At 36.7% G+C, this 24,267-nt stretch overlaps 2 protein-coding genes across 2 annotated transcripts; one reads left to right on the forward strand and one right to left on the reverse strand.

Moving 5' to 3' along the window:
* Positions 1 to 949: 949 nt before the first annotated feature.
* mmadhcb (metabolism of cobalamin associated Db) lies at positions 950 to 8,475 on the reverse strand. The gene is made up of 8 exons (XM_077728823.1): positions 8,325 to 8,475; positions 7,314 to 7,347; positions 6,491 to 6,635; positions 5,286 to 5,476; positions 4,440 to 4,542; positions 3,841 to 3,971; positions 2,741 to 2,827; positions 950 to 1,235 (listed from the first exon to the last, which is right to left on the reverse strand). Exons 2-8 carry the CDS (start codon positions 7,320 to 7,322, stop codon positions 1,041 to 1,043), a joined length of 861 nt encoding a protein of 286 aa, XP_077584949.1. The 5' UTR covers positions 7,323 to 7,347; positions 8,325 to 8,475; the 3' UTR covers positions 950 to 1,040.
* Positions 8,476 to 9,105: 630 nt separating this feature from the next.
* Positions 9,106 to 23,651, forward strand: rrp1 (ribosomal RNA processing 1). Its single transcript, XM_077727704.1, has 16 exons — positions 9,106 to 9,314; positions 10,740 to 10,822; positions 11,475 to 11,532; positions 11,616 to 11,701; positions 12,374 to 12,435; positions 12,532 to 12,661; positions 12,934 to 12,998; positions 14,351 to 14,514; positions 16,264 to 16,343; positions 16,518 to 16,615; positions 18,077 to 18,096; positions 18,173 to 18,295; positions 20,008 to 21,005; positions 21,101 to 21,256; positions 22,384 to 22,450; positions 23,223 to 23,651. Exons 1-16 carry the CDS (start codon positions 9,188 to 9,190, stop codon positions 23,435 to 23,437), a joined length of 2,532 nt encoding a protein of 843 aa, XP_077583830.1. The 5' UTR covers positions 9,106 to 9,187; the 3' UTR covers positions 23,438 to 23,651.
* The last annotated feature ends 616 nt before the right edge of the window (positions 23,652 to 24,267 follow it).

Below are 24,267 nucleotides of genomic sequence, written 5' to 3' on the forward strand. Positions count from 1 at the left end.
GGCAAACCTCCAGACAACCTCCCTAAACTCTGTAAATCCCAAAAAATTGTCCCTCAATTTTTTTTTGAAGCAACTATTTCTGAAAAGTACCAAATTTCCTATTTAAATGCCTTTAAAATTCACAACATCGCTATGGCTTCTGCCTTCTTGATTCAACTGCACTGTAAACTGGAAGAATTCGCTAACACAGTGCATTGTGAATCAACCCAGTTACAAGTTCTGAGGAATGATTCGTCTTGTGCGACTTCAGCGCATATTGATTTGGCGTGAATCACATTCACTCCAGAAAAACTCCGGAAATGGGACAAGGGTACTCCTGAAATGGGGTCGACGGAGGTTGGCAGCTCTGACTTATCAATTTCAATCTCCAAAACTGTGAGGCAAATTGTATTAGATAGACCAGGGGTCAGCAACCTTTGACAACGAAAGTGCCATTTGATCCGGTTTTCACAGAAAAGAACACTCGGAGCCGCAAATACTTTTTGACATCTAAAATGAATATATTTATGAACGCATTCATTAAATGGAAAGGACAACTAAAAAAACAAAGTGAGTGAGTTTTTTCATGTTTTATGCAAGACAAGTGAGTTTTTTTTCTTGAATTTCATCCATAGATTTCAAAATATATTTTGTTTAGCATTTTATCTGTTTATTTTTTCTTTATTTTGAAATAAATGACCGTATCGACATCATCGTGTCATAGCGTTGTCAACTTGCAGTGTTGTGCATGTTGAGTTTTTATGCGCATATAAGCTCTACCCTCAATTTTAAAAAAAGCGATTTACATGCGAGTAGACAGTATTAATTTTAAATGAATAATCCTCATATCATATTTAATAAAATGATTAAAGATGGATCCAATACACAAAACACGGCTTTTCTAAATTATGATTCAACATTTTCTAAGCTTATAACAAAAAGAAAAAAAAACATTCTGAAAACTAAAGTGTACGAAAAATAGAGGGAAAACGGTTTATTTTTGTAGAATGTGGTTGTCAGCAAATAACATTTCAAATTACAAGCAGGCAAATGGCAGGTGTTTAAAAACCTTGAAAATTCTTCATGATAAGGCTGTCGGATGGTGCATTGTTAAATATTATTCCCACAAAAGCATGTGTCCCCCACAAAGGATGTCTAATAACCCTACAGCAACCCAGGTCTTCAATCTGAAATCCCAGATGACGGTACCTGTCGTCTGTTTCAAACAAGGTGTTGTTTGTGTAAGGTCCATAAAACTGGGGAGAAAAACAAAAAGCTAGTTAATTAAATGATAACAGATTTTTTTTTTACAATACAGGCACACCAATGTCATGCTTATCTGAATTTTAAATATGTTTAATGCAAAAAGTATTATGTAATGTATACAATTCAGAAAAACAGTCAAATCTACCAAAAGAGCATTTTAAATTGCCACACTAAACACACGCTTCACAAATCTGGATCACAGTAGTACCTGCACTTTAAAAAAACAACACTTCATATACGTTATGCTCGTTCAAGATTTTAAATAAGCACAACTTAAATTTTTCTTCAGTAACGTATTTTAACTATTGCCTATTGAGCTGCTGCCCCCACAACACAAATTCAAGCCATCCTCAGCATTGGTAGACTGGCTTGTTTCATGAGTTGTGTATGTGGTTTCTCATAATTCTGGCCTTCAAGTCACCAATAAGATTAACTTCTTTTGTTGTACATGTCGCTGAGTTGAGCAGAAAGAAAATCTGGGTATATAATGTCAGGATTTTATTTCATACCATACATTTTTGCTTGCAACGAGGAATATGCTTTGCTTCACTATTAAACTTAATTGGCCATATTTGCTTGCAATAAAACAAATGCTTTGCTCCTGATAACCTTAGTTAGACTAAACAAAGAGAAGCCAAAACGTTTTGGACTGCTTGGAGAGAAAAAAAACAAAGAAGATCCAGAACACCTTGAACTGCGCCTGCATCCACCACAGACACTCCACAAGACTTCCAGACCTTCATCTGTTTTGACTTTTTACTATTGACGTCTCAGTTGTATTTCTATCCTTACCCCTAAGCATTGAGGCTTATATTGTAATCATGGCCCTTTGTTGGGTTTATTCTGCAATACTAATATATATATGTGTATTTAATCATTTTTGTATTAACTCATTTTTCAAATTGTCCGAAGAGAACTCGGGGTCGTAACCAGTCATCTAGTCCTCTCACAAGAACTGTTTATCTGACATGTCATCCAGTCCCGGGCTCCGAGGACTGTTGATCTGGGTTTGCAGCGAAAAGCCGTCAAGGACTCTTGATACCAGCAGATGGATATCAATCACCTCCAGGAACACTCGGATAGAAAGTCGTACGAGAAATTACTGTTCGAGAAGATACTTCGGGGATCGGGAAGAAGTCTTGATGTATTTTCCCTTATAAGGTTGCTTATCATAGATGCCCATTTAATTGATTGTCAATAATTAAATTATATTAAAGTATAATTATTAATGAATCTATCACCCTTGAATTTAATAAAACAACAGAAAAGAAGTGTAAGGTCAGAACGGAGTTGGGATGTTGCCTCAACGGTCGTTCTCCCAGCAAGTGAACATTTCAGAACACAGTCTTTTCCTCTTATTTGTGTCTGCATTTGGGAATGCCTATTGGTGAACCTAACAGATACTCTTGATATATTTTCAGTATGTCATTTAGGTTTCAGCACATTTTTTAAATATTTGAGTGTCTGAATGCTGAAGGTTATATACGGGTCTTACCGCAAGGCCTGAGGATGGATCTATGAAGTCTGCCCAGAATCCTTCTTTTTGCAGGATCAAGCAAATTTTTTTTGCTCCTTCAACAAACTACAGAGTGGATAATAAATTAATTAGTTTGTGCAATATCCAGGTCATAAACAGATTAATGATCTTAAATTCATCTTTTTTGTCAGACCATTTTTTTCTGACTTTTTTATGGGTTGTATCGTATTTTAGGGTGAATTCACATAGTATGCTTTCTTTGATCCAGACTTTTTGGTCCAGTTCCTTTTTACAATGCTTTTTCTTTTCAAGCGAACAAGGACTGGAAAACAGACCTATGCTTATGCAAAACTCATTCAACCATTGTACAAAATGTTATCTGCAGGGTAAAACTAGAAAACCCAGAAATAGACAATAATTACAATCCACCTTTGTGCATGCGTGATCCTATATCAGTGGTCTCAAACCGGTCCTCAAAGGGCCGCAGTGGGTGCAGGTTTTCATTCCAACTCAACAAGGATACCTTTTGCAAGTGCAATCAGTTAATTAGAGTCAGGTGCTACTTATTTTAAAGACACCTGATTGGTTAAAATGTCGGCACTGGATCGGTTGGAACAAAAACCAGGACCCACTGCGGCCCTATGTGGAACCGGTTTGAGACCACTGTCCTATATGAATCAGCCTACTACACGTTTGATAGACATTTGACGAATCAGTGATTTCATGTAATGTTGATTATATGTGTAAATATCTAGAAGACATTCCATCCCCTCGTCACCCCGAGCCTGGTTTGCCAATGTATTGCAGACATGATATATAAGCCCTATTAGTTCAAAATCTGGTCTCTAGTTTTAATGCATTTAAGGCAGATCTCCAAACCCGTCCCCAACGGCTGCTGTGGGTGCACGTTTTTGTTCCAACCGATCCAACACAAACATTTAACCAACGAGGTTTCTGCTGAAAAAAGAAGCACCTGACTACAATCCACTGATTGCACTTCTAGGATACAAGATTGGTGGAAAGGTTTCCTTTTACAAGTTAGAACAAAAACCCACGCCCGCCGCGACACTTTCTGGAATAGTTTGGGGACCACTGATCTAAGGGTTAAGATGGCTCACCTTGTCAAGCAAGTAAGCTCTCTCTTCATCCACGCGAGAACTCCATCCTGTCATATCATTCTTAGTCTTATGAGTCACTGTGATTACTGTCACCTGAGAGCTAGGAGCCTCAGGAAACAGGTTTTGTAGATCTAGTTATCACAAATTGGAAAATACATCATGAACAACTAGTACAGGAGTGTCCAGCTCCGGTCTTCGAAAGCCGCTATCCGGTCTGTTTTCCATATCTCCTTCTTCTACCACACCTGAATCAAATGATCAACTCATCAGCAAGCTGTCCAGAAGCTTGATACTTCTCCCGATTATTTGATTCAGGTGTGTTGGTGGAGGGAGATAAGGAAAACAAACTGGATAGCTCCTCTTGAGGAACGAAGTTGGCCACTCCTGAACTAGTGGAACCCCATGGGATTAGCACTGTAAAATAACTTTCACATAAAATGAGTCTACAAATACAGTAATTATACGAGTATAACGGGCAAAATTTGAAAAAAAGAAGCCAAGTTTGAGTGCAGGTAATTCCACTGGCTCAAGCAGTAAATATGTATGGTTCCAACATTTTTTCAATGAAGATAAAATGTCCAGTAGTAGTAGTGAATTACCTTTCCTTAGCTTTTCAGGGCATGATTGTATGACACACTCCACACATGAGTTGCCAGAATCCTGTTTTGCTGTGTTTGTACTTTGAATCGTGACTGAATCATCCTGTTCACAAATAAATTCAAACATACACAAACACTTTAAAAAAAATCCTGGATTTAGTTTGGAAGGAAGGAGAACATATACTCTAAAGTTACATTAATTAAAGACACTAGTTAAAAGTAATTAAGTATGCATTACTTACACAGCCACTACAATGATTAAATGTCAAATGTAGAATATTTTAGCATCAGCAATAACGATACCAGACCTCCGCTAAGGCATAGAGGCCTTGGATTGGATTTGCATCGTTATTTTGACAAGCCACATAGCTTTTGGTGGAATGTATTGTGTTTTAGAAAATTTGCCCAAAAAACAAGTTACTTCCTTCGAACCACAAAATGTGCTTTTGTGGTTTTAAAATGACTTTCTCTACATTGCACTCTTGTGAAATGGCCTACTAAGAGCCTTATAAAATCGGAATTATATCTGTGGGTGGAGAAGAAAGATCATGTCTTCACTGCACACACTTTAAAACTGTGACAACTAGAGTATGAACTCATGGATAGTAAGCTAAAATACAAAAAAATATGGTCAAGAACAACGAAAAATATTTGACCTGTCTTAGCTAACCGAGGTTAAGTTGCAAAGCAAAGGTCTACATGCCACATTGACCAAATACTTTAATTTTAGTTATGTTTTTTTCTCCCCGAATTGTACAATTTAAAATTAAGTTGAGAAAAAATAAATAAATTGCGCAACTGTGTGCAAAATACATGCTTAACCTGAATGTATTGTACTGTACTTACAAAAATATTTTTGCAACGCATTCCTGGCGTGGATATTGCGGGGCTTGATGGAGTTACTTGCAGATCAGACACTGTCTTTTTCTCAGAAAATTGCAGAGGACTCTTGAAACCTATGTTAGTTGGCATAAAGTACAGCTGGTCTTTGATTTCAAAAGCTCCCATATTCTCATAATTCTGCAATGTAAGTGGTCCTGAAACAGAAGACAAGCACAGTTGCATTGAACTGAAATAAACTATACAAATTTCCTCACCATTTGCAAATCATATTATCTTCAAGACTGGTCAAGACATTTGATATTTTTCTGACTAAAAGGCGCACTTGAGTACAAGTCGCACATTTAAAGGGAAAAGATATAAATTGAACTGGAGTATAAATTGCATTTTTTTGTAGGTTTTTTAATGTATTTATCAGAAACCAAGAATAAACATTATATGCTAAATAAAAGTAAAATAGAGAACAATAGACAACGTAGACCCCTGGTAAAATAGCATATTACAAGTTATATTTTATAACTACAGCCTAAAATAAATCAATACAGTAATCCCTCAATTATCACGGTTAATGTAGACCAGACATTGCCGCGATAAACGAAAAACTGCGAAGTGGGGTCACCCCTATTTTTGAAAAATATATATTGTTATGATCGCGCCGTGTCGTCGTGACACGGTCGGAAATGGATTTGGACCCAGTCGCGGGTAAGCAGGATGAGGAGAGGCAATTAGCTTCAAAGCAATATCTTTAATAACTCAGGGATCTTACAAAACGAGGACTTGTGAAACGGAAGCGATACCAAACCGAAAAACAGGAGAACACGAGGTATCGAGGAGAAAAGCAGCATGGCTGAATGGCTGCATGGCTATTGAATCCACGCAGTGAGTTCTAGTAGCAAGCAAAGGACAGGGTAGTGGCTTCCACTTGTGAGTTTTAGTGTGGATTTTCACATTTTTATGAATTTACAAAAAAAAATCCCCCAGAAAAACATCCGCAATGTGGTGAAGCCGCGATATTCGACGGATTACTGTATAACAAGATGTTGGAAATCAGAGTGAAATAAAACAAAAGTCACATTATGAAAAAGTGTGAATTATATTCCATAAAATACGTGAACAGAACAGCTTTTTTTATTAAGCAAAAATGGCATTTTCCATTCCCTCGCTATAATGTAATGGATTTTTAAAGGTCAAAAAGAGGGGAAAATTCATACCATTTAAGGAATCAGCCTTTGGCACAGTGGGATTACCAGAGCCACAAGATCCAATACGTGACGAGTCCATGGTGTTGGCAATACGATGCACTAGAGAATTAAGTCCAGGGAGATATGTTGCAATCCGGGTTCGACTGTACAATATCTGATCAAATAAGCATAAACACCTTTTAGTCTTCAATGCACACTTAAATTGTTCATGTACAGTGTTCCCTCGCTACTTCGCGTTCAGCCACCGCGGATTCAGAGCTTCGCGTTTTTTTTTAAATACAAATATTACATTGAGACAACATATTTTACAGTTTTTTTTGTTATAACATGAATTTCACTCTCTCTACCTGTATTATATATGGTGTACTGTATACAGGGGGTAAAAAAATATTTAAAATAAATTAATTAAATTGAAATTAAGCATTTTTGAAGGGGCATCCCTACTTCGCGGAAATTCACTTAAAGATATTACGAACTACAGGAAAACAGTAATCCCTCGAATATCGCGGTTAATGTAGATCAGACATCCGCAGTAATCAAAAAAATGCTAAATAGGGTCACCCCTTTTATACCATTTTTTTCCCTTCAGGGCTGAGTCCTAGTAGCAAGTGGAAAACAGAGGAATGGCTTCCGCTTGTGAGTTTCAGCGTGGATTTTCATTTTTATGAACTTACATTTTAAAAAAATAATTGATATCAGAAAAAAATCGCAAAGAAGTATATTCACGATAAGTGAAGTCGCAAATCGAGGAAAGACTGTATGCTTGATAGGTCAAGCATAAGATGACTAATTATGCAGGCTGGTTAAAAAAAACAATAAACACTGAACATACCGTTGCCATCCTCTTGCAGTTTGCAACTGGATACCTGTACGATTAGAGAAAGTGATAATAAAACAGTAAGTTATTACACATTATGTGGAAGAAACACATGCCATCAAATGCTGTTTATTAGTACTTTAGCTACATATGAGTAATTTTGCAATGTATCTAAATCCAAAACCTTTGACCAATCAGATTTGTTTGTTGATTTTAATGTCAATTACAAGGGCTCAATCACACATCATGGGATGTGATAACTTCTGGCACTTGATGTGCTGTCGTCCATGTGTAATCAGCAAAACAAAGTGTTATGGACTGATGAGACCAAGACCAAAATATAGAGAACTACATGGAAATGGTGGAGGAAATGACATGGATTTAAATTGCATGGCTGCTTCAGGAACGGGATCACTAGATTGCATGATTATTTTATCATTTGTAGCAAAATGACTTTTGATGTCCATAAAATCCTTTTGTCTGACATCTTACAGAAAACTAACAGGGACAAGCTTCATCATACAAGAAAATAGCTTCCAAATTGGGGTTGCGATCTGTGCGTGTATCCTCCCCAAAAAAAATCACAACTTAGAAACCACAATTACAACATTTTCCATGCCTCTGAGAGACTTGTAATATAAATGGACATAGATAGAAGGTTTAGACAAAACAATTTCTCGTACGAAGTTAACACCGAATTATTTTTTTTATTTTATTGACCTCGGGACATGTTCAGAACAGTGAGGAGTTTTTAAACCAATGCAATTAAAGAACATTTGGTTTCCATTGACCAACTGTCTATCCTTGATAGCTGAACGACCAAAACAAGTTTACCAGTCCGATGTCTTTTTAGCAGTTTTTTTTTACGTTTTACGTCGTCGATTTGGTACAAGTTACTGTTGTGATTCCTGGCTGCCCTTGCACGACCACCAAGTATGTAAGGTACGTCTCAAGTCTCTTAAGTTTACTTGTCCGCGTTCTACTTTTCTCAAGCTTTGGTTCTCATTCTCATTTAAAGATTCCTACCTCCAACAGATGACTTGGAAAACGGATCTTTCAAATTCTAAAATTGATGACAAAAGAGCCTGAATACATCTTCAGTAGCGTTAATGATGCAGTTATGAACTTCACCTTTGGGTAAATAAACAGCCCAATTTTCTTTTTCTAATAGTTATTTTAGGCAGGTTAAACGCACGTAGAATGCTATACTGCCCTCTCTGTTAATTTTCCGCGTTGGCGAGGAAACAAGTTTAAGACAGCTGGAGGAAGTTTTATTTTGGATGAAATGTAAAAAAAAATCTCTTGAGAATCAGGTATTATTCATTTATTTGAGATACATAAACAAATATTTTTCCTCATCATAATTCCGTACGCAACAGCAACACATGCAGCATAGTTACAATCGAACATTATGGTACTGATCACTTCATTTAACAAATGCACATTTTTATTATTTTATTTATTGACCTACAATATTAATTTAATAACTTAAATTGTAATATAACTAGTTCACAAAAAATACCTTGTGCTGAATATAATTCCTATACGTACACCACGCAAAATACCTAGGGCATGCTAACAAGTTTAAATTAAACAGGAAATATATTTATTTTTTTATTGTTGTTTTATTATTTTTATTATTATTATCATTCTTATTTTTGGGGGGTAGTCGGAAGTTGTAATGTTGTTTTGATTTTTCTCAAAAGCATCCCTCGGAGTAGTATATAGTACTAGTACGTGACGGTGAACATTCTCGTACCGTAGGTGGCGGCAATGTGTTTGAATTAAAATGCCATGTGCTATACACGTCTAAAGAAGAAGAATTTATTGCGACGTCATCTAATTGCGACGGTTTTGAAGAACGTGGGACGATCCACGTGATTGTGAAAATGGCTGAGCCTCTAGCTCCAGAAATTCTGTTGGCACAAAAGTTAGCGTCAAACGAAAAGTCAATCCGCACAAAAGCATTGAAGAAGTTGAGAAAATATATCAATCTTAGATCGCAGAAAGCGACAGGTAAGCAATACCGGTTTTTTAAATTTTCGTACCCTCCTTCCAAAGCAAAGCCATTCCTGATTTCATAGGTGATGGATTGCAAATGTAAAGCTAAATGAGAATGTCCGGAATTAATACTTGCGACACTAGTACTGATCACATTGTATTTTTATTGTGCCATTCACAATGCGCCATGTCCAAAAATATCAGACTGCATGTTTTTCTTGAACAAGCTGTGGTCTTTCATCTACTCGACAGTCTTTTCATTAAGTCTTTTCATATTAGTCAAAACCTACTTTTACCTACCATGATTAACAGTAAAACCACATTTTTTTCTACCCATACGAAAGAAAGCTGGTACAGTTAATATCAGACAGCATAATGTCATAAACTTTTTAACTGTCGGGTCATCCAATATGCGCCTAGCAGGGAAATTATGATATACTTGGAATATTAAATATCATATGTCCTCATCTCATTTTCTGAACCCCTTCATCCTCACTACGGTCGCGGGGGGTGCTGGAGCCTATCCCAGATGACTTTGAGGCGGGGGACACCCTGAACTGGTGTCCAGCTGATGAATTGCAGGGCACAAGGATACAAAACCGTTTATGCTCAAACTCGTACCTAGGGGCAATTTAAAGTTTCCAATCAGTCTACCATGCATGTCTTTGTGGGAGGAAACCGGAGTACCAGCAGAAAACCTATGCAGGCCCGTGGAGAACATGCAAACACCTCACAGGTGGACCAACCTTAGTTTGTGCTATTGCACAGTTACATTACTATGAAGACCCGAATAATAGTAGGCAGTGGAAAATTAAAAAAATAATGAATATTAGTAGTAGTAGTAGTATTATTTTTCCGGTGCCTACTATTATTAATTCATTTGGAATTTTCCGCTCCCTACTATTATTCCAGTGCCTACTATTATTCGGGTCTTCATAGCACACGGTAAATCATTTACAGTCATATCTCTACTTATGAATGCCTCTAGGTATGAAATTTTCAGGTTACAATTTTTTTATATGCAAATGTATGACTCGAGATACAGAAAAAGATCCAAGTTACGAAATCCCCCCAAAATCAAATGCATTCCCTTATCTGTTGTTTTATTTTGAAAATATTGTTACGGGTGCTTCTCACTTTTGAACATCGCTAGCCTCAACTGGACTATCATTTCATCGATCCCATTCTGTTTATTATATTGGATTGGATAACCTTATTTATCCCATATTTGGGAATTTTTTATTGTGACCGTAGCCAGAGGGTGAGAATGCAGATACAAGAAAGATATAGTTACACATATTTCCAAGTTAGACAATACAGTCGCAAAGGCCGCAGAACAACAAAGCAAAACGCGGCTCACATCGATGATGGAGAAATTCCATTGTAAATACATTACTGGATTCCCCCAGACAATCCTTCTGGTTTTTGCTTTCTGTCCAGGTGGCTTTACCAGTGAAGAGCTGCTCAAGCTATGGAAAGGTCTTTTCTACTGCTTGTGGATGCAGGACAAACCACTTTTACAGGTATTCTTTTTTGGGCACCGGGTTGCATTCTCACACAGTTCATTTAGATTTTATCTCTCTATAAATAGTAAAATGCTGTTCATCCAACTTATTTTTTGTAAATTGCCATATGTGAGGTAAATTTACACTTTCTTTTTGTGACGCTGAAAAGTCTGCTTGCCAAAGGTGATATACTGTCAATTTCTGAAGGTTTTATTGTTTACTTATCATCGTGTAAGGTGGGTGTTGTCTTTATTAGACAACTTTTTTTTAAAATCTTTCTATTTCAGTTTTTTTTTTTAAGTAAGGTAACATATTTACATTCATATTTGAATGTGAAAAGTAATTTTTACATATTCAGGCAAATTGGAAGTTTCAAATTCGAAACAAAAAAGATGATAGTTATTGATATTGACTGATTTAAAAAAAAAAAAAAGAATTAATCGTGTTAACAATTTTTGTCATATCGCCCAGCTATCCTGTTTTGGTGTTTATTCAGAGGGTGGATACATTTGTATTTGGTTCATTTCTATGGGAAAAGTTGATATGAGATACGAGTACATTGACATACGAGCTTGGTCCCGGAATGCATTAAGCTCACATCTCAAAGTGTTACTCTGTGGATTGTGGGCAATTAGAATGAGTCTTACTTAATTCACGTTTAAATTCACAGGAGGAGCTCTCAAACACAATCTCCAAACTGATTAACAGCTTTCACAATATCGACGGACGTAAGTTGACTTGAATTAGTTGTATTTAAGAGATCAAGTCAATCAAAATGAGAAAAGCCAGTTCTAAGTGTTGGTTTCCACAGAAATGTTATATTTTGAGAGCTCCCTCAAGACCTTCAAAAGAGAGTGGAGTGGTATCGACAGATTGCGAATGGACAAGTTTTTCCAGGTTTGTGTCTGAACTGCTCAGTGTGGCTTGCATATGCATAGTTTACGGGTTTGTATTCCCTCATATTGGATTGGATAACTTTATTCATCCCGTTTTCGGGAAATTTCATTGTCACAGCACCAAGAGGCTGAAAATACAGATATAGGAAAGGTATTTTAGATAAATAAATAGATTGGTAATAAGTAAGTTAATAAACAAATAAATAAATACATGAATATATGGTGGCACAATTTAGATCACGGTTAACAGTTAATGATTCGATCCCAATGAATTGTGATATGCTATTTTAAGATGACTATTGAGTTTTGTATATCACTTTAGAGAAAAACATTGAAAAGGACACCGGTATATTTACAGTTATCTTTATTGCAAAACAGAACAACAAAAATACTTTAAAAAATGCATATTCCCTTTTTTTTATTAAGGTAACGGTTACTTTCATAATTGAATAACAAGGAAAGTCCTTTATTCACTTCTTCACATAGGTTTGAAATTTCACATTTGAAAGTAAAGTGTTATAGTATCGTAATAATTATCGATATCGACCGATTTAAAAACATTTTTTTATCGTGATCATTTTTGTCATATTACCTAGATCTTCTTACAACACTTCACTACAAATCACACTCAGGTCTCCCCTAATGGTACCTCTACTTAATGTTTATGTTACAGCTGGTTCGCTTTATGTTTCGTCATAGCTTTGAGCTGCTGAAGAGTAAAAATTGGGAGAGCAGGTATACCTTTTTTATAAAAGGCTGTCTACCATTTGAGCAATGTTTTATCACATGCTACATAACTGTATATAAACATTGCTCTTGTGTTTTTTTCAGTGTGGTTGCAAGATTTCTAGATGTGTTTGCTACAGAAATTCTGATCTCTGGCAATAATGCACCCACTGGTCTGCAACTGCATATTTTGGACCTTTACTTGACTGAACTGGGAGTTGTGGGTTCAAAAGAGGTAAAGCAATAATGACTTTATACTCTGTTGTAGTACAAAGGAGCACGAGATAAAGAATTTGGTTGCAATAATTATATTTATTCATACTTTTACTGGTAATGGTGTTTCACGAAACAAAAAAATGATCAACTAGAACTATCTCCTAACCTGTTCTTAAATTAATAGACCATTTATTTAAGTGGCACATTAGTTATAATGTATTCAGTAAGAAATTTTGAGTATATATTCATAACAGACCATCTTATTTTAACCTATTTTTTCTTTTTGTACAGCTTACTGCTGACCAGAACCTGCAATTTATTGAGCCATTCTTCAAAACAGCAGTCAAAACCAAAGAGTAAGTCCAACCTTGAACATTCTTTTTTAAAAATCTGTTCAGAGCTCCAGGACAAAACCATTGACTAATGAACAGTGTTTAACATTTTCTGCTACAGATTCATAAATAATAACTAGAATTTATGGATATGTGATTACGGTAATCCCTCAAATTCTGCGGATAACGTAGACCAGAGATGGCCGCGATAATCGAAATACTGCAAAGTTGGATCAGCCCTATTGAGGTAAAAGGTCCAAAAAAAAATTGGAATATAGTGAACAAACAAGGCGCATCGACTGATTGGGCGCGTTGACCATTTTAGAGAAAATGAGTGCTGACTCAGCACTCATTTAACCCATCGGCTGCAATTGATGGCGGTAGACATCCGATTCATGTTGACTGAGGTGCAGAGTACTCGGCACTCATTTAACCCTTCGGCTGCCATTGACGGCGGTAGACGTCCGACTCATGTTGAGTGAGGTGCAGACGAAACTTCATTCTCAATTTCTAAGTTAGAGAACTTGCTATACAGCAAGGTGTTGAAATACTTCATATGGTATTTTTTATCAAACTAATTAAAGTTGAAAGTAAACTTTAAGCCTGCGACGACGCCAGACAGCTCGCCGAACGGACACATCAAGACTATTAGTATATTAATTTCTTGTAAAATGTCTGTGTATGTGACATGCAAGTGTTTAATTTAATTTTTTTTTTTTTTAACAAATAAAACTCAAGTATAATTTTAGCCCGCGACGATGCCAGACAGCTCACCGAACAGACACATCGAGACTATTAGTATATTAATTGTAATTTCTTGTAAACTTGTATAAAATATGGGCTGGACACGGGCGAGGCAAATTTCTCTATACACACACGAGAACAAGACGTTTCGTTCTGTCACCCAGGAACACACAAATTGGAAAACATGTACACACACGCCAATAATGCACAACTTATTGATACATTTGCTATTACATATTAATATGTTCATGCTCCGTGTTAGCCTCTATTGCTACCATGCTAAAAACACATTTCCTCTTCTCCTGAGCGTTGGTCTTGAAATAATGTTCAACTCGCAAGTGCCCCCGTTTTCTGGTGGTCGGGTGGAGCATTTGCAGTTTTAAATGATTGAATTTTGATTGAACGTTTTTATTACTATTGTTGACAAATTATTTCATGATAATTATCATTATTATTTTATTGCCCATCTCTAGTTTACATTATTTGTAGAACTGACATTTATTCTCACCAATTAACTATTTAATTTTGAAAAGCTGTCACATCTACAAATTCTTAGATTCCAACGTTTCAGCTTGCTGGTAATATTTTATATTCACTAACTTAACCTTTTCTTGTCTCTATGTTCTGACCAGTATGAGTCTTTTACGGGCGGTCTGCAACATCTTCAACACAATTATTGAGCACGCTCCCTTCGCCATTGAAGATCTGATAAAAGAGTTGAAGACAACCGTGTCTTCTGATTCCGGCCAGTTCTCTGAAGGGGAAGGAGAGGAGAGGCTAGTTGAGCAGATTAATGGTACGGCTTTTTCAGTGAAAACAAGCAACATATTCTTATGTAATTTAAAGCAGAGTACGATACTAGTATACAATGAACTTTTTTGTTTATTTGCCTTCTGTTTCCTCTCAGGATAAACTCGCTTATTTAGTCGCATATAAGTCGCTATTGTCGGATAAAAATGATGACTGTATCGTGGGTACAGCTTATTTGTGCATAAAAACACGACATACACGAAACTGCAAATTGACGACGTGATGAGATCATGCGGCCGATATGGTCATTTATTTCAAAATAGAGAAATGATAAGCAGATACAACACTAAACTAAATGTATTTTGATGTCTATGAATATAATTCAAGGAAAAAAATAATTGTATCTTGCATAAAACGTGAAAAAACTCACTTGTGCCAGTCACAACTCGCTCAGACCGGTGCCATCTTACCGTGGTTAAATGTGCCCTGACTGGCCAGACGCGAGCACACTTGTGCTTGTTATTGCTTGGTCAGGCCGCCGCCATATTACCATAGTTCAAGCATTTACCATGTCAGCACATCACAATAGTTCGGTCTTGCTGTTAATAGTTAAAATATAATCCTTGATACCTGATACCTGCATAATGCATATGATATTACAGTGTTCCCTCGCTGCTATCGCGGACTCAGAGCTTCGCAGATTTTTTTGGGGGGAAAAAAATACAAATATTGCATTGAAACAACTTATTTTACAGTTTTTTTTTGTTATAACATGAATTTCACTCTCTCTACCCGTATTCTATATGGTGTACTGTATACAGGGGGTAAATAAATAAATAAATAAAAAATGTAAGAAAAAAAATTGGGGGGAGGGGAGAATTTTGGAAGCATTTTTGAAGGGGAATCCCTACTTCGCGGAAATTCACTTATCGCGGGTGGTTCCGGTCCCCATTAACCGTGATAAGCGAGGGAACACTGTATTTCACCCAGAGACTTGGTGAGAACTACGTATATCACTGAGCATAATTGCTGGTTTTGCTTGGGTTACTTCATTTTAATTTGTCTGCGTGCAAACGGCACCCTTTTGTGATGATGAAATGGAAAAAAATTCCACTTAGATTTTTTTCTTTTATTTCTTGTTCGAAAGTGATAACTATGATAATATGAACCATCGAAATATTTTGACCTTAGAAGCAATTTGGCCGCCACAACATCTTAAACTTCTGATAAGAAAATTGCATTGTCATTAAAAAGCATCGGGTTCTCATCAAGATAGACTAATTTAATTTCTTGACCCTAATGTGCTTTTGAATAATACAGTATCTCAGAAACATCATGTGCGATGATTTTTCTCAAGATTTTCCCTTCAAAGTAACAGATTTGTACTCCCAATTAAACCTTAAATATGGAGGTGAAAATTGTGAATTAGGGGGCGGCTTATACGCGAGAAATTGTAAAATTCAACACTTTTAAGGGTCTGACTTATGTGCAGGCTGATATGTGCGAGTAAATGCGGTATTTTCAATGACATCGATATACTGCCCCCAGTGTGAAGCATTGTATGCAATAAGCTTTTGCATAAAATTATTATTGCACCCACAAAACATATACATTGCTATGGAAACATTTGTTTGGTAATTTTGTTTTTACATAAGTTATAGGTTTTGAACATTGATTTAAAAAATAATTTTCACAAGGGATGTATTCTTATTCTGAGCTCATATATTGCATGCCTACTTTTTGGAATTTTTGTTTGAGGATGCAAATATGTAACTGCTGGATCATTTTTTTTCAGGTAGTAAACTTACCAAACGACAACGTAAACGTAAGGCGAGGAAATTACAAGTTTCTGAAGGTAGAATACAAGCTTTACAGGTTGGTGTTCTATTTTACTACCAAGTCTTTCTTTTTTGACCTGCTCACATCATTGCTTTTGTAATAGAGTCAAACTGGGAGATAACTTGCTGCTGTTTTTTGCTTGTCACTTGTAGAAAATGTAAGGTATACATTTTTTTTTCTCACCCTTCTGATGAAATCTTTATTTTATAGTTTGACTATAAAGCAGTGGCAGACAAGTTGTTTGAGATGTCAAGTAAAAGTCACGTACCCAATGAGAATAGACGGAGGATCTACAAAATCGTTAAAATGTAAGTAGTTTTGTCATCCAGACTAGAACTGTCCCAACTAATCTCTTGACTAGAATTTGTGCGTGCGTATAAGTGACCGTATCGACATTCGCTCGCGGTGTGACGTCACGGAGCACGCATGGGAGCCATTTTGAATGACGTCATTGCACTGTCACGGCGCCGTCAAATTGCATTCTTTTGCAAGTCGTGTTTTTGTGCCCATATAAGCCATACCCCTCCTTTTTTTCTTTGACAAAAGCAGCTTATGTATAAGTAAATACAGTGGGGTGAACTTAACCAATTTCAACAGAAGTTTCCATTATAGGGTTTTGCAATGTTTTAATAACATTTGCATAAAATGGTGAAATTCCAGTGGCAGGCTGTGCATTTCACACCTAGGCCTTCAGAAGTGCCGTGTTAATCAATCCAACCCTCAATAAGTATTGCATGGTTATAACACCTATACTGCAGCCACAGCTGCAATACATAAAAAAGAATCAATAATAACCAAAAAAAGTTTAAATACTATTTAGGAAAATGGATATATTTTCCTGTAAAATCATCCGTGGCATACATTACAAATTTATTCTGTTCTTAGCTGAGGCAGATCGAAATGTGTACGTGGTCTGCGTTAAGATGGAGAAGGTTGCATGTTGGAAAGTTTTCTGGTATACCCAAAACTTCTGCGAGTCGAGGCGTGAGAGAAAGTCTTTCGTGTTCTTAAAATCTGGACCGTGTCTGGCAAATAATATTGTACATAATCCTGACGGCACAACACTGTGAAACTCCTTGATATCAACTAGAAGAAAAGAGATGAAAATAATTAAAGGCTATCCTCAAATGATGAGAGTGGGTTAAGATTGGTTAAGGAAATTTTCAATAAGGGTTCTGTTTTTGCGCAGGTATATACGAAGCATTTAAAGAGACAAAACGGCAGGGAGGCTTCTCTGGGGCCTTTTAGTGGGTCAGCTCGGTATTCTCCTGCATCTCATAATTGCTCATTTTAGTTATGGTATAGTCCCTTTGCGTTCATGCTCTGTGTTAGCTGCTTTATAGGTAACAGTGCTAAACATCACTGTCTTCCTTTCCATCTTAGTCTAATGGGCGTTGGTCTGGAACTCACGGTCACGTCATATCAACCACCACCCCGTTGTTTGCGGTGTTCGCCTCGTGAAATTACAGTTAACGTTTATCGAACGTTGTTGTTGTTGACAAATATTATTGGACAATAACTATCGTTTCATATATACTATCTATTCCTATATAATTAAAGTAGATGGATGCTTGCCGTATAAATAGCTGTTTTCCTTAGAGATGAAGCTGCATCAATCAAATTAGCACTAGCCCTCCATGACCCCCTTGTAACATACTTCCTGATGTGTCCATCGTGAAAGACTGGTTTACTGCCAAGTTAATGTAATTTTTAGCACATGCAATATTCGCCCCACTTTTAATACTTTTTTCTCTTTCTATGGTCGGCAGACTTCTGGATCTCAGTGAAGGTATTGCGTTTGATTATTATTTCATTACAGGAATGTCCATTTTGTGACCTTTTTACCCCTCTTCTCTTCATGTTAGGGTTTTTCCCTCCGAATGAGGATGCAGAGGTAGTCTCTACAGATGAGGAGGATGATGATGATATATATGGCAAGAGAAAGAGGAAGAAGAGTGGAAGTCATAAAGAGCAAGCAACTAACAATAGTACAGTATTTATTTATCACTTATAAATGCACAACTATTAAAAATATTCAGGATGCCCACGAAAGGGGATAGTTTAAGGTCATCTTGTCAGGAGTGGCTGGATTGCCTTTCCTGGCATGACGTCACGATAATTATCAGCTGTCACTAATTACGTGATTAGATTATTTTTGGTATTTAAGCATTATGATTTTCTGTGGACGCCGTCGGATCGTTCTGGTTTCGTCCTGGTTTCGTTTCCTGTTTTTCCCTCTTAGTCATTGCCGTTTCCATTGACGCCACGCCGCATGTTCATTCCGTTTGTCACGAGAGATCAAGCTAAGTTGTTTATGTTATGTTACCACGTTTATTAAATCAACCTACAAGAGCTACAGATCTGCCTCACCTTTTCATGACTTCGGCGACTCTGCATCTGGGTTCAACTTCCCCTACGATCGCGTCGCACTACGCGGCTCGATCGTAACACATCTCCAAATAATGAGGTAGTATAAATATAGACTCATCATAATTTTCACTATTCTTTCTCCTCTACATTCTAATCTAGATTAATACATCACATTATCATTGTTCTTATTTCTATACACTTCGGTCACTTTGGATAATTTAGGATTATTGTGGCCTGATGTTAAAACATGTTTCAAAATGTTAATAAAATAGTGGTACCTCGACATACAATCTCCGGGTTAGCTGTTTGCCACGCCTCCACCCTCACGGTCCCTCACGCTGCATAATTTAAGAGCTAGTTCCATGTGCGTGACAGCGTAGGCATGGCTGAATGCTTCTAAAAAAGAAGTAGCAGAAAGATGCCAGGCTAACAGTACAAAGTAAAGTAAAAAGTAATGTATTAGGAAATATTAAAATGTAATTTAAAAAAAGATAGAAGGGCTGTAAAACATGAAAAACATAAGTGTACAGAGCTACTGCCACTGGCTCCCTCTTGAACGGCGCCATTTTGGAAAAAAACATTTTATTCTGAGAACGTGACATTAGCTATCGATGTCGTGTGCACGAGTGTACCTCATTACCCAGAAAGCCCTTTTTTGCCCACGCTTTCGCATTGTGCATTTTCTAGTCCATGCGTAGGAGAAACTCGTCTGAATAAATTGTTCAGTGCCCGTTGATATCTGTTATATGCGAAAGATGCGGCAAAAGAAAATTGTGCGCTACAATGATAAACGGCCTCTTCTACCATGGCCACCTGGCTTGCTCGCATCTCAAAATTTTTCTCGTATCTAGGGCGAATTATTTGATCTAAATTTTCATCGTATCTCGAGCATCTCGTAGGTAGAGCTGCTTGTATGTCGAGGTAGCACTGTATTAGTATTACAGTGGGTAAGTGGGTCCTTCTATGTATATTTTTCTTCCTAGAAAGTCTTGGCGTCATATCTGAATAACAGCATACATTTAAGCTAGTTTTTTAGTAGATCATGTAAATTAAGCAAGTCAAGCCTCTCACGAAACTAACTTGGCATCCTAGAAAATGAGAGGATATTTGTTCAAGAGAAGAGGTTTCGATATGTACAGAGGTCGATGAATTTCTGCTGGCTTGATATATTATAAATGGCTATGATAACACAAACTTCATTCCTAAAAAATGAAAAAAAACAATGTTTTGTATAATGTCATAAGGCAAATTTGATGGCCTTAGTACACTTTCATTCAGATGTATTTAATGTAGTAATAAAAACTAACTTTGTGCTTTGTTTCTCCTTCAGAAAACAAAAAAACGAAACTCAAGAACGTTGGTGACTCTATTAAAGATGACGTGAAGCCAATAGAAACGACTGGCAAAAATAACAAAATGCCAAAAAGGAAAAAAACTAAAGCAAAACCTGTGGAAAGTTCAGGTGTGGACTCAAAAGCCAATGTTTCCAATGTGGTTGACACGAAAGTTACAAATCAAAGCAAAAACAAGCTGAATGGGTTGCCAATGAAGGCAACGAAACAGAGCTCTGTTTCAGCCTCCGAACCAGTGAGCCAGATCATTTCTTGCAAATCCAACAACAATAAATCAAAAAAGAATAAAAAAAGGCATGAAGTTAACCTCGAAGATGTCAGCAATGGTAAGACATGCCCTGGTTCGGAAATGAACACAAGTGCTGTAACAGCTGGTGGGTGCGAGAGCACCTCAAAATCCAGTGTAACGTTTCCGTCAGAAGTTGACAAAAAGGGTCCTCAATCTACCTGTGAGGTCACATTGAATGAACTGACAAGTCCGGCCTTAACTGTCACCAAAACAAATAAGAAGGGTGGAAAGGCTAAGAAAGCCAAAAAGATAGCTGCTTGCCCACAGCAAACTTCATTGGCGTTTTCGCCAGTACTTGCTGACAATTCTGCTGAAGTTTGCACAGACCTCAGACCTGAAAATCTCACTGATACTACAGCATTGACTATGTGTAAAACAGGAAAAAAACATGGAAAAATGGGAACCCTCGCTAGTCCAGGTGCTACTGATGAAAGTGAACCTACACTTGACCATTGCATTAATACGCCAATGAAGAAGAAGAATAAACAAAGTTCAGTACAAGAGCAAGATGTTTGCAGCATGGAAAATGAGGCAAAGATTAGTGAAGAAGCAACCTCCTTGGAGAAGCCACAGCTGAAGAGGAAAAGAAAGATACCTGTGACATTTGAGTTTGAGGCTGATGAGCTTGAGTCTTCCCCACTGACTAAGGACACTACAGACACAACGTCTGGTGTTAAAAGGATAAAAGTGAGTATAATAAGGGTAACTATTTTTAATATTGACAGTGATAATAGCCATAATCAGTTCATGGCCCTTCATTTTTTTTTTTTTTTTACTTTTAGAAAAAGATTGATTCATCGACACCAAAAGCCAAGCCAAAGTTGAAGAAGGCATTGTCATGCAGCTTGGTAAAATTTCAGAGAAAAGCCAAAGTTCCAACACCACTCTTTGTTCGAGCAGGTTTAAGAAGTTGCAAAACCATGATCTTGGGCAATGAGGTAAACATAGTCTTCCTTAATAGGACATAAGTTTGTTGTAATGTTTAAATTCAGATGTTTTTACAATTTAATGACCTGGAACACAACTTTGAGGTATGAGTTTGTGTTTCATCAATCTATTCCTCAAAACAATTCTCTCAAATCATGTTTGACTGTTTCAATATTAAGTGGTACATCTAACAAATGCTTCTACACTACTCTCTCGATTTTCGTGTATAATGTAGACCAGACATGGCCGCAATAATCGAAAAAACGCAAAGTAGATCACCCCTATTATGACTACATGGCATACTACCGTATTTTGCTGTTTAATATACCCGGGTATATTGAATGGTAGGGGTATATTAAATGGTGCACAAAGGAGAAAGTACGATCCACTACCCACTCTTTATACTGTGACGGGGTGCATCAACATTTTGCAGACTGCCTCTATTAAGTTTAAGTAGGTCATGTGACAGGATTACCCTTAATCAATTTCATTAGTAAACAAAAAAAGGCTGCACTAATTATGGCCACATGAACACCATACAAATCTTGCCAAAAAAGCTGAGTTTTGTTTAATATACCCGGCCGGCTATGTTAAACGGTAGGGGTATATTAAATGGCGCACAAACGGGAGGCTCAAAAGCAAAAATCATTTAATATACCTGGGAATATTAAACTGCAAAATACGGTACATGTTTTTGCACCTGTACAAAAATTCAAGAATACAAGTCCATTTTTAAATATCACAGGATGAAGACTAATGTATTAAATCTAAAAAAGAATCTATGAATAAAAAACTAAATACTTCAAGTATTGTACTAAGTGAAAATAGTTCCTCTACACGTATTTTTTTTTTTAATGGTTAATGGAGCTTAAGTCCAAGTCTTCTTCGTCAGATTCGAGAGGTAATTTTCTAGTACAAATACTGCTGTTCTTATTGTCTTGACACTTGTCAAGACGGATGCCAAATTGCAGTTTCCATACTTTGAACTCTGATGTTGTAATATTAACTTGCAAAAATTTTTGTGGGATAACTCATTGATTTCCTTGACTCTCAAATTGTGATATTATGGTCTGAGCTGTCCCTGTCCCTTAACAACTTGTCTGAATGCTTGTTTGCATTGTTCTTTTTTTCCCCCCAGATAGGTCAATCTTCCCCATCAGACAGCAAGAAGGTGACCTTCCATCTAAATAATAATAAAACAGCTGGTAAGAAACATTTGCTAGTGAATATTTTTTCAGATATTCATATGCCACACCAGTATACATTTATTTAATTAAATACAGTCGTAACTCTACTTACAAAATTAATTGGTTCCAGAACTTTTTTCATAACTTGAAAATTTTGTAAGTAGAGCAGCATATGCAAATTCTCTCATTCATTCCACGGCCCTCAACTACCAACGAATCCTTGTAAAATTGGTCAAAGTCTCCCAATTTTGTAGGAAAAAAAAAGTGAGAAAATGATAAGAAACTGGATTTATTAAGGTCTTAAAATGAAAACAAGCATACAAAATTGATCCGTGTTAAAATGCAGGGGAGCAAGAGGAAACTGACAGCAGGCAAATGAGGGGACAAAAATGGACACAAAACACCTAATCAAAATAAATAAAGAATTCAAAAATACATTATTGTACTATTAATCTTTTTCATTAGTGTTCCATGATTTCTTGGCATCTCAATTTTCACCCATTTCGTTTATCCCCACTGCTTCTTACCTGTTTGGATTTAAGTTCCCCTTCGGCGGTTCTTGTTGCCAGGCGTTTTGAGAAAAATCGATCTAAAGACAATTGCCTTGGAAAAACATGCTGTGACTACCACCGATTCTATCAGATCAAAACTTGTATATATTTAAAGCATCATTTAGGTTTTCATTCAGTAAAGATGAAAGAAAAAATAAGTGATTGTGTACCAGATTAATTCATTTTTAGATCAAGTCTGCTTGTTGATTGTTGATTTTTTTTTTTTTTTTTCATTACAGAATTCAGGAAGAATGATCGCAGCCTGTTAGTAAGTCCAGATGGGTCATCAAAAGTGCCATTTGATCCAAAACAAAAGCCGAAATCCGGGGTCCTGAAGTCTTCTCCCATACCACTTACCACCAACATCAATAATTCTCCCACGGCCACCAGAAAGGTTTTATTGACTCCAAAAAGCACACCTAGAAAACGCCCCACTGCAGCAGATTTTTTTTGAAATTTTTCACTTGAAATACAGTAGAAACCAATGTAAATTTATTTTGTCAATGTTAAATCCATCTCTTATGTGGAAACTAAAGAATTTAGTTTCCTAAATACAATTTTAAGTCTTTTTTTCTTACTGGTGTATGTCAATAGACTACTGGTCCAAATAATTAGTATCATGGTTCATTGTTCCAAGGATATTGTATAAAATATTAGATACCAATTTACAGCGACTCAGTGTATTTCATGGTTTTTAGTAGGAGAACTGTTCATGAGGAGGAAAATTAACTATACTCAGAACGCTGGAGGGGGAAAAAAAACTCAACAAGTGTACCTAACAACAGCTGTGGATGAGATACAAGAGGGGGAAAAAAGGTAAACAAGCCCACAAACCACTGATTTCTGATGTCTGTCGCTTGACTGGTCTTTGACCAGGTAATTTCGCAGATTCTAAGTTGGATCATGGAAGTAATGGTGTCTGTAAGCCTCGAACGACTCTCAGGGATGGCGATCTGTGATTTAGCTACCATATTTACATTTATTATTTATTTAAATGGAACATGACAATTTTAGAAAGTGTTTTGAGGTAAGAACGTGGTCACGGCACTAAATTGGCACATTTGTCCAAGTGACTATATTTTTGTGCTGTAATTTCAATATTTGAAAAGTTAAATGCCAGTTCATAAATAACATCAGAGGTGTCAAACTCATTTTTTGCCGTGGCTCGCCGTTAGTTATGTCGTCTAGTTAGGCTGTCACAATTAATCAAATCTATCACATTTTAACCTTTATTTAAAAAGGAAAACGTTTTTCAAATCTGTTAATCTACAATGAAAAATAAAA

The sequence above is a fragment of the Stigmatopora nigra genome, chromosome 11, assembly GCF_051989575.1.
Source record: "Stigmatopora nigra isolate UIUO_SnigA chromosome 11, RoL_Snig_1.1, whole genome shotgun sequence".
In the NCBI taxonomy this organism is placed as follows: domain Eukaryota; kingdom Metazoa; phylum Chordata; class Actinopteri; order Syngnathiformes; family Syngnathidae; genus Stigmatopora; species Stigmatopora nigra.

What these genes read in the sequence shown, in the direction of transcription:
- rrp1 (XM_077727704.1), top strand. Translation starts at nt 9,188, where the DNA reads ATGGCTGAGCCTCTAGCTCCAGAAATTCTGTTGGCACAAAAGTTAGCG. An exon ending in ACAGCAGTCAAAACCAAAGA is followed by an intron (nt 12,999 to 14,350) that starts GTAAGTCCAACC and finishes TGTTCTGACCAG; the next exon opens with TATGAGTCTTTTACGGGCGG. An exon ending in AGAGCAAGCAACTAACAATA is followed by an intron (nt 18,296 to 20,007) that starts GTACAGTATTTA and finishes TTTCTCCTTCAG; the next exon opens with AAAACAAAAAAACGAAACTC.
- mmadhcb (XM_077728823.1), bottom strand. An exon ending in GAGCTTACTTGCTTGACAAG is followed by an intron (nt 2,828 to 3,840) that starts GTGAGCCATCTT and finishes TCCACTCTGTAG; the next exon opens with TTTGTTGAAGGAGCAAAAAA. An exon ending in ATCCATCCTCAGGCCTTGCG is followed by an intron (nt 1,236 to 2,740) that starts GTAAGACCCGTA and finishes TTTTCTCCCCAG; the next exon opens with TTTTATGGACCTTACACAAA.